Raw genomic sequence first — 14744 nt, 5'->3', positions numbered from 1 at the left:
TTGATTGAATTTCGTTAAACAACAGTACCTGTTCAGTGCTCAAGGTTTGATCATCCTCTTCCTCGTCATCTACCTCAGTTTCTTCGTCATCTTCAGTCTCATCATCTTCCTAAACAACGTAATATAAACTATAAGTTTTCCCATACAGTCCACCAATTTTTCAAACCGTATTATGAAAATTAATCTTAATTCGTATTGAAAAACTTCACCTGTCCATTTTCGTCAAAATCATCTTGTTCCGCGTCATCATCCTCCTCTTCATCACCTACCCCATTTTCTTCTTCCTCCTCTTCTTCTTCCTCTACCTCTTCTTCTTCTTCATACTCTTCCTACACAATAAATTTCAATCAGATCTTGTTCGCAAGTTTTCCACCAGTAGTCTTGTTGGTAAACATGTGAACATTCTTTACCTCTTCGCCGCTCAATGTCGTTTCATCGTCTTCTTCGTCATCGGCATCGTCCTCAGTCTTGTCTTCGTCGTCTTCATCCTGTAAGCATAGCATAGATGTCACATTATGTCCAGTTCACAGTAATTCTCGCTACCATAATTTGCCGCACAATACCAAACATGCTGGACGAGCTCTCACGATTCCTTGCCTACCTTGGCTTCCCCGTTTTCGTCGTCGTCTTGTTCTGCTTCGGCATCGGCGTCTCCATTTTCCTCGTCCTCAGTGGCCTCTTCACTTAGGGTCGCATCTTCTTGACTGGTTGCTGTGTCGTCATCCTCTTCGACAGCTTCTTCGCTAAGTGCGGCCTCTTCATCAGCTTCCTAAAGTTTACAGCGTCGAGTCAATATGGGAAACATTCTTGATCGTCAAAGTCAAACAGTAGCACAACATTGTTCCTTGGTCATGTTATATATCAAATTAACAATTGATAAAACTTTGATTGAGCGTTAGATGAGTTGATAGATAGAGGCACACAACACGGTTTTGGCGGGGTATGGAGTTATCAGAGATGGCTAAAGATAGTTTACGCGTCAAAAGTTAAAGCAAGAAGATAGTAATTCGTGGAATGACATCCGGGATTGTAACCTGGAAGAATCGTGACTCAGTACAATGCAGAAGGAGTAAAAAGTTCAGACTTAGGACACATGAAGGGACAAAAAGTACAGAATTACACTAAACGAGGATCACTGGTAGAAACGGTTTGCAACCATTTTTTCAAATAAGTTACCTCAACTTCGGCACTTGTTGCTTCATCCTCTTCTACTTCTTCGGTGACGTCTTCTTCGGCGGCCTCAGCTTCCTGTTCCTGACTCTCGGTTACAGCTTCATCGGCTTGTTCATCATCTTCTAGTTCTTCTGCCTCCTCTTCAGCATCCGCTGTTTCTTCTTCAGTTACTTCTTCTTCTTCTTCCTCGGCATTTTCCTCACTTCCCTCGGCGGGTTGTTCGGTGGAATCATCGAATAATGCTTCTTGCACCTCCTCCGATGGGGTCAGCAGTTCGGGTTCGGGAACGTCTTGCTCAATACTGGTCTCCTCGGCGGCAGTGTTGTCTTCCTCTTCTTGGCTAGTTACGTCGATCGGTGAATATGTACTGCTCGCTTCTTCTGTCGCTAATTCCTCTTTACTCGTCGGCTCTGTTTTGTATTTAGAACATATATATTATAAATTCAAGCAAAAACTTTCAAACTTTGTTCCGTACCTCCTGTCCTTAGTTCGTGTAATGCTTTTTCGATGTATGGCCGGCATTCATATTCTGTTGGGACTTCTGCTTTAACTTTGTAGTCTGTTTGAAACATTAAAAACACGTTAGCGGGAAAATTAAAGTGTAACAAATCAATATTATTCTTGATTTAAATCAGTGAATGCGAAACTTTCAAAAAGTTGTTTTTTAGGTCCATCCCATTTGGATTAAATAATCTATTCCTTCCATTTCCAATATTTCTACTTACATTGTAACCACTACATGTGGATCCTAAAATTAACCCTACGAAAAAAATCAAAGAAAATTCAGGTGGTACCGTGCTGCGCCCTTTTTCCGTTCATCTAAGACACTGCGCTATGTTCAAAAACTCTAAAAAATAGCCGTTTTGTATTTTGAAGCTGCAATTTTGCTACATAGTGTAATTTTCTGGGGCCCTCCTCAGCCGTGCGGTAAGATGCGCGGCCACCAGGGTTTTCAGAAATTGCTCTCACGAACAATGATAAAAGAGAGGTAAAAACTGTTCCGAATCATAACAAGCCATGATAACAAATTTATAAAACTTGTATACAAGGGCGAAAAAACAGAATCGGATAGGCAGCCCCCACAGAAAAATGGTGATTCTCGCTTTGTTTTTGCCCCTTTCGTGTTGGTTACTGCACAGGTGTGTAGAACAAGTTGAAATGCATCATCAGAGTCCGTGCTCCCCGCATTTGGAGCTTTCTAAAAGAAATTTATCATGGGGTATAGCATCCCGGATCAGTTCTCTATCATGACAGCTTGCGAAAAAAAGTTTCTCGCGGTATGCTACATATCGTATATGTATACAGAGATGATAAGTGAGAGACTTGCTCTTTCTCTTTAGGATTCAATCCCTGGCGGCTACAAAGCAAGACCATGCTGAGGGGTGGCTGGGTTTGATTCCCGGTGCCGGTCTAGACAATTTTCGGATTGGGAATTGTCTCGACTTCCCTGGGCATTAAAGTATCATCGTGTTAGCCTCATGTTATACGAATGCAGAAATGGTAACTCGGTGAATGGCTTAGAAACTTCGCAGTTAATAACTGTGGACGTGCTTAATGAACACTAAGCTGCGAGGCGGCTCTGTCCCAGTGAGGGATGTAATGCCAACGAAGAAGAAGAAGTTTCATTTTCTATATACAATTGAAAATAAAATATGTTGGGATGCATTCATAAACTGCATAAGGTTAACCGCTTTTTACAAAGATATGGAAATACTAATATATTTCAAAAACTTTCAAGTCGAGGCCATGTATACAGATCTCAAATCAGCCTTTGGCAAAGTTAATCACGACATACTGCTTGCTAAATAGGAAACAGTTGGATGTTCTTCAAGGTTCTGCAACTGGCTTCGTTCCTACCTAGTGCAACGTCAAGTAACCGTAAACATAGGAAACCACTCATCTCGTTGCTCCGGCTCCGGAGTTCCCCAAGGAAGCATGTTGGGTCCATCCTTTGTGCTTCAAAGCACTTTACTGCTCATTGGTGTGCTCTCATTTGGAATTTGCTTCTGTTGTTTGGAATCCTTATCAGGCCGTTTGGAAGCTGTTCAGTCTCAGGCCTGGTAGCGGGTCACTTTTTAGTGACTTGGACATTTTGTCGGGTAAGTCACTAAAAAGTCTCTTTTTTCCGACCTCAAGTCACTAAAGTCACTTTTTCTCGCAAAAAGTCACTATTTTCAACTACAGTGAACGTTCGCTAATTGGGGGTTTTCTAGTTGGGGCGCTTTTTAGTTGGGGGTTCGCTAATTGGGGCGAAACCCAATTAAAAAGCAGCTAAACGTCAGAATGTGATGTCAAAAACGCGTTGACGTTTTGTTTCCGTGTTTGGCGGGATCGATATTTTCTGGCGCGTAAAATTTTCTTTTGTTCAATGCAAAAAGTAAACAACATTGACGCTTGTCAAACCGCCCCAATTAGCGAACGGCATTCGCTAGTTGGGGTGAGGTCGTGCCCCAATTAGCGAACGATCACTGTATTTTGGTACTATTGACTATTTTTGAATGAAGCTTAATGTATAAGTCGGATGATGCTTTGTTCATGGCGGAAATGAAATTACGGATCTTGGAAAAAAGATCGCTCTGAAACTTCGCCAGCCATTTTACTCGCTGCTCTTACTGGCATTTCACCAGTAGCTAATTGACCTTTACCGTCAAAAATTTTAATTTGCTCTATCGATTCTTTATTTTATTTAAAGTCAACTTTTCCAAAGAACCCCAATTTTTTGACACCAGTATTTTTTTAAATTTAAAACAAAATATTTAAAAATTGCTGTTTTTCCAGATTGGGCTAACATTCGCCCGATTTTGAACGAACAGCGGGAGAATTTTTCAGACCGGTTCACACGTGCAGCATTTTTTAACTTTTGTTTTGGATTTTTAAAATAGAGAGAATTGAAAGAGAGAGAAAGTTGACCTTAAATAAATAAGCCAAAGAATCTATTGAGACAATAAAACGAGATGCAATTTTTGACGGGAAAAGATGTAGATATTATATAAAGAGAATAAAGTCTCCTTAATTTTGAAGATTGCATGCGCTGAGATACATCGAAAATGAGAAAAGTGGATTAAGTCAGTCCAATCTCCTCTATCAATTGCTCTATTGCGGTTCAGATTAATCTTTTCAATTTTAGATATTCTTCCTGGTGCTTCGGGAAAACCAATAGTTGATGTAAGGCTTGTTATTTAGTGCATACCTAAAACAAACATGCTTATCATATTTTTTTTATAACAAAAAATTGTTTTATCACAAACCTCGTGCATATCATAGAGACGTAACTGCATTAATCCATTGCTCTTCGATGTTTTCTTTTCATCATTGTAGCGAATTGCGGTAGTTTGCCGAAGATTTAATGGTTTGGTGTGATAAAGGATGATTGTATCTTGCACCAGAAGGTCGAGCGTTCAATTCCAGGTCTGTTGTAACTGAATTTTCATAATTTTTGTTTCGTTTTCTACCAAAACGATCGGTACTGATGTTCCTTCCGCACTAAAAATTCCAAAAACTTCCTAAACCTATAGCAAATCTGATCGTTCAGGCTAATCCAGTGATCGTAATTTTCACTCATTCTCACGAGAAGAGAATGCTCATTCACGCAGATTTTTGCCTAGAAATCATTTTTCGGGGAAGAAAAACAGGTGTTATGAGTGATAGATAACCATGTTTCGCTCACATCCAGTGGCGTAAACGTTTGATTTGCTCGCAGGACTACTCATAGTTTCGAGTAGTCCTGCCTTTGACTGAAATTTGATGAAATTTCCTTGGGATGAAAAGAGAGGGCAAAAGTTAGCGTGCACGATTTTTGTTTCTTTTCTGAGTTATGAGAGAGTGGTGAGTGAAAGATGGTTTCCGCCACAAATTACGGAAAAAAAAAACTCTCCCTCGACCCAAAAACGCTTAATTTCGATTAGACGATTGCAACTGAAACTATGAAAGTCACTAATTGAAAGTCACTATTTGGTCTTTTTTTTCGTCAGCTTTGGTCACTAAAGTCACTATTTTGGGCGGCATTGGTCGCTACCAGCCCTGATTCAGTGTTCAGCATAAGTTGGTCCGCAACGCACTGCGCCAGCTGCCTTGAAGGGACCCGCTCAATTTGCGTATCGCTGTCGCCTGGTGGAACTGGATACCCTTAGTAAACGAAGACATGTGGCGCAAGCAGTCTTCATCGCCAAAATTTTGCTATCAGAGTACGACGTGCCGGACGTGCCCGATTAACTAGCCAGGATTCAATTTTACGCACCTTCTCGAACACTTCGGCCTAGAGCTTTGTTATATGAGCCAGTAAAAAGCACAAACTACGCTGCTAGTCGCCATGATTCGCTGTTTCAAGGTTCCGTTCAATTCGATTTCAACATCAGCGCTCCAGGATTTCGGCAACGTTTGCTACGATTTTACATCGAATGACGCATCTTTAGTTTTAATTCTTAATGAAGACTACTAAATCAGAAAAATAAATTATACAAATAAATAAATAAATAAAATATCATCTTCCAAACTCAGATGTACAGGCAAAAGTACAGATTGATAGTTTATAGTTCCATTGAGATACGGCAGAAATTAAAATATTATATATAGGAAGTGGATTTTAAAAAGCGAGCGGCGGACAATTTTCGTTACTATTTGAATCAAACTAACTTCTGTCATTTGAAGAGAAAGGGAAGAGTATCAGCATTGAAGAGAGATCAGTTTCTACGCTGATACTCTTCCCTCCCTCTCCTTTCCATTATGAAAGCAATCTTGAAAATTTTGTTTCTGGTCAATCATTGACCGAGATTACCATTGCCTAAAGCTCAGTAAAGAATCACAGTGAAAATAATTCTTATGCGTGATCCATTAAGCTTGTTGCAAATAACCAATTCATTGAAGTCGAACATCTAATTTGAATTATTGAATAACAATAATCCTGCTCGAAGGACCATTATATTGAATTACCGAACCCTCGTCAACATAGACAGATAAAATTAGAGTGCGCTGCCATAAACGTAATTAGGCTCAAGCAAACCTAGTCGTCTGGAATCTTGACTGCACAATTCATAAAACAGCTCAAAGTTTTATTAAACATGTTATTACAAACCTTTTTGGTTAAAAAATTTATACTGGCAGAGTTCAACTGATGCACAATAGTACACGCGACCCACCAAACTGAATAGATGGCATTTTTCGTGTAAGTTAATAAAATAATTTCTGCATTAATTCCTGTGGAAACTTCTGAAAATATTACTAAAGGAATTTTTGGAGGAATTCCTTTAATAATCCTTAGAAGAATTTCTGAACTAATTTCCGGAAGAAATTAGAAATTTCCGAAGGAATTTGTGATATGTTAGTGAAATTGGAAAGCAACTCCCTTAGGAGGTTTCGAAGGAGTTTGGTAATTCTTTTGCGGAGGACTTTCCAAAAGAAGTCCTGTTGAAATTTTAAAATGAATTCCTGGCATAGTTTTTGATGGAAGGATTTCTGAAGGAATTCTAAAAAATAAAGGTGTGCCTGAAGAATGTTTTGGATGACTTACTGAATTAATTCCTGGGTTTTTTTTTCCATAGAATTGTTTAAAGTATTTACAAAAAATGTCTAGAAGACTTTCCAAAGAATTATGGATAAATTTATGAAATAACACCAGGATGATTATTTCAAGATTCCCTGCGCATAAAAGTATCATCGTGTTAGCCTCATGATATACGAATGCAAAAATGGTAACCTGGCTTAGAAACCTGGAAACTGTGGAAGTGCTTAATGAATACTCGCTTAACTTTTCAAAAGGACCTAAGTAACATTTTTTTCATGAATTAATTTGAATACTGCAATCAATAGCTTTCATGTTGTTCTGTTGATTGCGCTATTCAAATTAATTCATGAAAAAAATGTTACTTAGGTCCTTTTGAAAAGTTAAGCGAGAACGAAAAGAATTCCCGGAGGAATTTCGAAACGAAAGAAATTTAAGTTAAGAGTTTCTAAAGGTATTCTCGAAGTATCCAAAGAATTCTTAAAAACAAAATATCCGGAAAAACTCCTCCAGGTGTTTTTTAAAAGTTTTCCTCAAGGTACTTCTGAATGAGTTCCTAAAAAATTCTAAGGAATTTCAAAAGAATATCCAAAGCGTTTTCCGAAGGTTTTTACAGTAAAGCAGTAATAGAACGCTAGTGGCGCTGTAACCACAGACAAACAGACGTAACAGTTAGAACAATTTCCTGAAAAATTCATCGCCCAGTTACTTTATCACCATCTCGCGTGCATGTTGCACGAAATGTTATTTAGTACGACAATGTCAACAGAAGGCGCTAGTGTGAGATGTCAAATCCAAAGGTAAACGATACGCGCGCCTCTAGGTGTGAAACGAGTAATCAGTTTAGTTTAAAACGACCGTTCAAAGCATGGGCGATGGAAATTTCATCAGTGTTACGTCTGTTTGTCTGTGCTGTAACCATCGAAACTATTCTGCGAAATTATTCAGATTACAATTAGATTATTTATCGTAATAAATATCGTGTTGAAGCTGAGAAAGAAAATTGAATGTATGGGGATGACATCAGGTTGTTGTTTATCATGATATTTATGATCACAAATGGCGTAATCTGAATAGGCTATAACTTGGCCGTTCGACACTTAAAGTACCGGTACCTTGGCTGCTAGATCCAAGCAAACTAGATTTTGGTCACAAACTAGGACAAACTAGATGTTGGTCACGCGAACAGGTATAAGGACGTTAGGCATGAGTACGTTAGGCATAAAGGATGTTAAGCATAAAATGCCCAAAAAAATAGCCCAAGACATTAAGAAGGTATTATGCCTATCGTCTTTATGCCTAACGTCATGGATCCAGCAATCTCATATTTTTGCATCAACACATTTGTTGAAGGAGTTTTCGTAAGAAGTTTTGAATATTTCCGGAACATTTCCTTAAGAAGTTTTCTTAAGTTTCTTTAAAAAAAAAACAGCTGATATAAAATTCTAAGAAATTTCCGAAAGAATTCTTAACCAAATTTCCAAAAAAAAATCCTAAAAAAAAATCAGAGCAATATCTGAATCAATCTGCAAAGTGTTTTATAAAGGTATTTCCGAGGGATTTTCACAAAACATTTTCGAACAAACACCTAAAGGAATTCAAAAAAAATCGTAAAGGAATCGCCAAACACATCTCTAAAGGAATTACCAGATCATTTCCTTGAGATGTTTTCTAAAGTTTTAGCAAAGAAATTAAATCCTGAAGGAGTTCTGAACCGATTCTCAAAATCCGAAGGATTTTCCGATGGAATCAATGGAGAAATTTTTAAAGGAATATCTGGAGAAATTTCTTAAGTAATTTACAACATTGTTTTCGTGAGGCCACCAAAAAAATCTTTAAAAAAATATTTTTCGCAATTTTTACTTTTTTGAGGTAAAATCTATATATGGCACGTTTGTTTTTACCTGGAAATTTATGTAAAACACCTGGAACAAGGAAATTCAGTGGATTTAGGCCATCCAGAAAAAAAAATTGAAGAATATCCACGTGAAACAAACCTTATAAAAACCGCCATGTGGATTCAAGCCACCGCCAGCTGAAATGGTATATCTATTTTGACACTTTTCGTAAACTATCGAGAACGTTTTCTTCTATCTCGAATTGATTTTCATTTGTATTTCGTATAAACTAATACGTATACCCTTACTGCACCAATATTCTCAACTCACCTTACAAATGAATAAAGAAGCAGAAAATGACTAGATTTTCACAGATCCAAAAAAATATTGGCAAGAATGGCGCTTTCGTTATAATATTGCCATATGTCTGTCTCAATAATTCTTATTTATATTAAAAATGAATTTATATACAATCTCGAAAAAAAAAGAAATATCACATAGCTTAACCGCTATAAACCCTAATGAGATGAAGACAAACCGTTAATTCTTCGGTGACATTGAAATCGAGGCAGATCATCAAATTTCCATACCAAGCGAACAGAGCGTGTGAAAATAGATTCAATAAGCTACACCCTGTCACATTCTCGAAGCTCACAGACGACGATGTGTTCATCCTCATTCTGCTCCGGTAGCCGATGAATGGATCCCAGAATTAAACGCGGATCTATGTCAAGAGCATGTTGCACGTAAGCGACGATTTTGTGAATTTTGCTAAATCCGATGGAGTATCTACGGACGCAGATCATGAACCGGTGACCTTGACAAGGCTGTTGTAGCTGCGACGTATGCACCGCACCGGATGCTGGGCCGCCCACGTGGGCTTTGGCGCTACAAAATATAGAACTTCAAATGGATTGTCAACGTATTAGGTAATTCGAACACAAGTCCCGTCGTACAATGCGGGTGTTTTTAGATTATAAGATTGACAGTCCGTATTTTTTGCCAAGAACTTTTTATTTTTAAGTGGCGTCGCATTCAAGAAATGCGCCCAAAATATTTGACATTGTGCCGTAGTCAAATGCATCCTTTCTGCTGGCTGAGTTTCGTTCGTTTTCCCGATTTTTCACGTGGATGTGGAACAAAAGAAAGTGAACAAATTGTTTGGATGTTGCTCACAGAACGAAATGAAATCTGCGAATGCTAGTTTACGGTGATCATAGCCATACTTCGCTGGTTGACGGTTTGTTAATTTTAGAAATGAGCTGTTAAATGAGCAGCACATAAACGTATTTTTTTTTAAAGATTCGATAATATCAAATGTGCTTAATTGACAAATACTACTATTTCCAAATACCAGTTGCGGTTTATCAATCAAAATATTACAGTTCTGCTTTTAATTTTACTAACTTAGAGTAGAAGATTGTAAGGAAAACAGAGCGTAAGAGAATAATTTAGTATCAAACGGTACTTTGCCAGCATATGTAGCTATGTAGGTAATCGCAAATCTTCTTCCATTTGGTATTGTACCAGAGTCAAAATAAAGAACCATTTTCGCCGGAATAATGTCCGACATTATGGATAAAGTTTTCACTAAATGATTATGACACGAAAAATTACAAAATAAAAAAATGTGACACGGACTGTTTTGAGCTTCAACATATGGTCCAATGTGGTAAATAAGGTGCTGATAAAGTGGATTCACGCCTTCTTATTTAACACATTGATCAAAATGCTCAGAACGGTGGGTGCAGTTGACCTCCACAAACGGCAAATCAGAGAGTAGCTCACAGGCAAGCTGGCAGTCATTACCGCTCGCGGAAAACTCGATACCGAAAGACACATCAGTGCTGTCCAATGAGCAGCTCGAAGTAGCTCGAAGTTGTTCCCGTCCTGCTCGTTCTTTTTTGTCAACAAATGGACATGAGCAGGACAGGGAGAAACTTCGAGCTATTTCAAGCTCTCATTGGACAGCACTATCAAATCACCACAAAACATGTTCAGATAATCCATAGGATTCGGATACGATAACTTCTTCATTCTCCACCAAGAAACATAAAAGATAATTCTCGCGCTTAGGATAGGGTCGTAACTGCATTGATCGATAACTTTTCTTCGGTGTTTTCTTTTCATAAATGAGGCGAATCGCGGTAGTTTGCCGAAGATTTGAAGGTTTGATGTGACAAAGGATGATTGCATCTTGCACCAGAAGTAACAATTACGGTTGTAGCTTTTGAAACAGTTGAGTTATTGTCGATGAGTTAACCCTCTCCTGCCCATGGTGTCTGTGGGGCACCATCGAATTTTGCACCTTCTAACCTACATCGAATTGTTTCAACAACAAAAAGGAATATTTGACACATCTTTATGGTTCCATTAGACTGCAAATATAATCAATTTTGAGTACAAATAGTGAAAATATTGAAAACAATCAATTAACTATTGGTTTATAATCAAAAACTTTTTTGTTCGTTTTCCACTAATTTTGGCTATGCCAAATAACTTTTGTTCTAGCATTTTTCTCAAAGATGATTCCTTCCTATTGAAATCTTTGAAAAAAGTCGTGGGTGGGAAAGGGTTAAAGTTAAAATGGATGAAGAGAAATCGATCAATACAGTTACGCCATATGATTTTAAGAGCGAGAATTGAAAAAAAAATCATTTTATAAAATTTTCAACGTCCTTCATTGTTGTCACATTATTAGCTAATCTTATAAGAACACCATATAGCCTTTGCCATAATAGGAAACAAAATGCTAATGCATGCGACATGCGTTTCTATTATGGATTTTGCGATTTTGAAGGTTTTCACTATTGTTTCAGGATCAGAAAGGGGAACCTTTAGTTTGTAATAATAACACCATTCATATGCCTTCTATTTTTTAAAAATTAGTTGTTCTCAAGGCACACCAACCCTATCGACTGTCCTGCTCTGCTAACTAAGCTCAATCTGTACGCTCCAAAGAGGCCACTCCGTCGACGCGATTTTTTGTACCTGAACCCACGAAGCACAGACTATGCCCGAACCCATTCATGAAATCAGCCAACAACTAAACAAGTTCTTCGACCTATTTGATTTTAATGTATTTCGTCAACAGATACGTATTTCGAGCCCATTCATTAAATCAGCCACCAACTAAACAAGTTCTTCAACCCATTTGATTTTAATGTATTTCGTCATCAGATACGTATTTCGTCAATCGTCTAGACTAGCACATGCGTCTAGAGTCTAGACGCATGTGCTAGGGAGTGTGGGTTCGATTTCCGTCTCGATAAGAAGGAAACTTTTCATGATCGGAAAATTCTCCACTGGTAGCTCACAGGCTGTTATGTGTCATGTCCGTTGTGTCATGCTAGGTGTTCACTCTGTACGACCTCTGGTCGAAGACGGTGTTCCTGTCTTTTTGCCTTTAGCGTATACTAAGTATACGTAAAGGCTATAAATCACTCCAAAACCGAACTTTTGATAGAAGGCTCGGAGACCCATAGTGTTATCGACTCAGCTCGACAAATTGAGGTGATGTCTGTATGTGTGTATGTATGTGTGTGTGTACAAAAATGTGAGACACACTTTTTTGTGCTCAGCCTTATCCGATTGCAACAGGTTGCATTCGACGCGGAATCCGTCCTAATTTTTCGCTATTGGAAATTGGCCCAATCGACCATTGCGTTCCGGAGTTATTGACAAAACATTGTTTTTTCCCCATTTTCCCAAGTCCCTTGGATAAAAAAATTTCAAAATCGATTTTTTTTTCAAAAACTGCTGCAATTTCAAAATCTGCTAAGAAAAGCCCGTTCGTTCTTTTAATCTGGACTTGATCACAGCAATCTTGGATCATCGTTCAGAATTTTCATTTGGCTCTTGAACTCTGCGTTCAGTTCTTATTTTTGAACGCGTTCTAAATATCACGTAAGTGAAATTGAACAATCTGATGCCTTTATAAAGTCTTATTTTTTTAAATATTGACGTATTATGTTTATATAACAAAGACTGAAATTAATCATAATTCAATTAAAGTAAATAGACTTATAATTGAGAGGCTTCAGTCAACGGTTAATTCAGAATTTCAAGGGAAATTAAGAAAATGTTATGTAGCTTTGTGCTTTTCGTAATAAGATTATGGAAAATGACTCAGAACATGACGTAGGCCAACGTTCTCGTGGTAAGGCGGGGCTTAGAATTTGAGATCATGGAATTTTAGCTGCTCATCCGAAAAATTTTTTCCCGATCCTTAATACACGAAAAAAATGACTCAAAAGGACTACAAACAGTGGAATTGAATTGGATAGGACTAACTCGTGTCAACGACAGGTAAAATAGCTTCCATTTTTGAACAGCAGCCCTTCTTCCAGTACTTTGTATTGCTGTCTGAAGTACTTTATCTCTACACATGGCTGTAAATACCAAATTGTTTCGTAGAAACTTTGGCAGCTTTAATCGACCTATTCCATCGGTAATTATTGGCTGATTGTCCTTGGATTATGAGATTTGTAAATGGCGTGGGTCAATTATTCGCCCTATTAAATAGCATTCCGTCGAAACATGGTCACCAATCCGTAAGCAATCGGTACTACCGCCTTAGTATAGTGATTGATCAGTCAAATCCTGAGTTGAATTCTATAAGAGAAGACGAACGAGGATGTTGTTCTAATAACAATAGTGTTTTTTGGTCAAGGATGGCGGATTCTCATTTTATTTCTATCTATCTTTATTTGTATAATTGAAAATTGGCAACGTGTTAGTTAAATAATATCTATACACTATAAACGTGTCTTATGAAAGCTTTTCCTCAATCTTATTATTTGAATCATGATAATAAGTTTTGGGAAATCGTGGAACTATTTATCTGAAAGAAGAGTATATATATTATGTTTTCGTCAATGAATAGATGCATGATTAAAACCTGTAGACAAAATGTAGACACTTGCTCGCGTTAATTTTTCATATGTATATTATTGAGTTCGATAGAATGCGGAAATGAGCCGAAACCTAATAGTGGTACCGATATCAAACTTACAAACCGCTAAAATGCGTAAGAGATTCAAAGCATGAAAACTTTACAATGGCATCTAAACAAATCATTTATTTTCTGTATTAAAACATGAATTAGATAAAATCAGAAGAACGCAACGGGTTCTTTTTCTTCACACATTTTCTCGAATCTTGACTTGCAGGAAACATAAATTTCCACCAAGTTCCTAAACTATTTATTAAATAAAAAAGTCAATAATAGTTTTTTTTGTGCAATTATTAAAAGATATATGGTTTAAATGGGAAGACACATGTTTATGGACTCTACTTGAATTATTTGGTTTAATCTCAGGGTTTGATTACATAGCGGGCGAACAGAAGACCGGAAGCAGTGGTGTGAACGAACTGACAGAGCGAATAACAAAGTTCATACTGTGTTCAAGCAAAGCCTCCTTGGAGTTCAATTTTTTGAACGGAACACGCGTGCTGTTTTTATGATCACGGGTTCAGTTCAATATTTTTGAACGCAAACTGAACGCGTTCAAATGCAACACTGATTGAAACATCATGTCTGTAGAATAGATTTAATGTATCTGAGGATAAGAAAACTGAATTATAAGCAGGGCAGATAATAGTCATTTTTGTCGTACGAAGAGAGCGAAAAAAAATACAGTCTTCGTCATAACATAGCACGACGTAATACCTATTCGGATTCTTCGCACCGCATGCCTGCCACGAAGATAGTCGCGCAGCCAAACGTCATGACGATTTCCGCCGTCGCTTCTTTACACAATTGATTACACGTCATTATTGATGGATTGGTTGAAAACATGATGGCGTCCCAAATATACAAATAGTGGGAACCTTTGTAATATAAATGTCTTCTTCTTCAGGGGCATAACATCCCCCACTGGGACATTGCCGCATCGCAGCTTAGTGTTCATTAGGCTCTTCCGACAGTTATCAACCGCGAGGTTTCTAAGCCAAGTTACCATTTTTGCATTTGTATATCATGAGGCTAACTTTTATGCTCAGGGAAGACGAGAAAATTACTAACACGAAAATTTCCTATACTGGACCGGAACCCGAACCCAGCTACCCTCAGCATGGTCTTGCCTTGTAGCCGCGCATCTTAACGCACGGTTAAGGAGGGCCCTCATAACATTTATAACGCCTTCATACGTTACTTCAAATTCATTATTTCAAATGATTAATAAAAATCTTCGCATGACAGCTGCCGCTTGAAGAATAATGGTATGAAGTCTTTA

At 37.9% G+C, this 14744-nt stretch overlaps 1 protein-coding gene across 9 annotated transcripts in view; it reads right to left on the bottom strand.

Annotated features, from left to right (window-relative positions):
* LOC134225218 (serine-aspartate repeat-containing protein F) overlaps positions 1-14744 on the bottom strand; it is a 45301-nt gene that overhangs the window by 19190 nt on the left and 11367 nt on the right. For 8 of the 9 annotated variants that reach the window (XM_062705109.1, XM_062705144.1, XM_062705135.1 and 5 more), the window contains 6 exons: positions 1649-1732; positions 1177-1583; positions 602-769; positions 411-488; positions 210-329; positions 29-109 (listed from right to left, as the gene is read on the bottom strand). In XM_062705109.1, coding sequence (XP_062561093.1) covers positions 29-109; positions 210-329; positions 411-488; positions 602-769; positions 1177-1583; positions 1649-1732 — 938 coding nt within the window. The remainder of the gene's footprint in view (positions 1-28; positions 110-209; positions 330-410; positions 489-601; positions 770-1176; positions 1584-1648; positions 1733-14744) is intronic. The other variant, XM_062705167.1, reaches the window with a different exon arrangement.

The sequence above is a fragment of the Armigeres subalbatus genome, chromosome 1 (assembly GCF_024139115.2).
Source record: "Armigeres subalbatus isolate Guangzhou_Male chromosome 1, GZ_Asu_2, whole genome shotgun sequence".
NCBI classification, from domain to species: Eukaryota; Metazoa; Arthropoda; class Insecta; order Diptera; family Culicidae; genus Armigeres; species Armigeres subalbatus.
The sequence above is the reverse complement of the archived record's forward strand: the minus strand, read 5'-3'. Positions and strand labels throughout refer to the sequence as shown.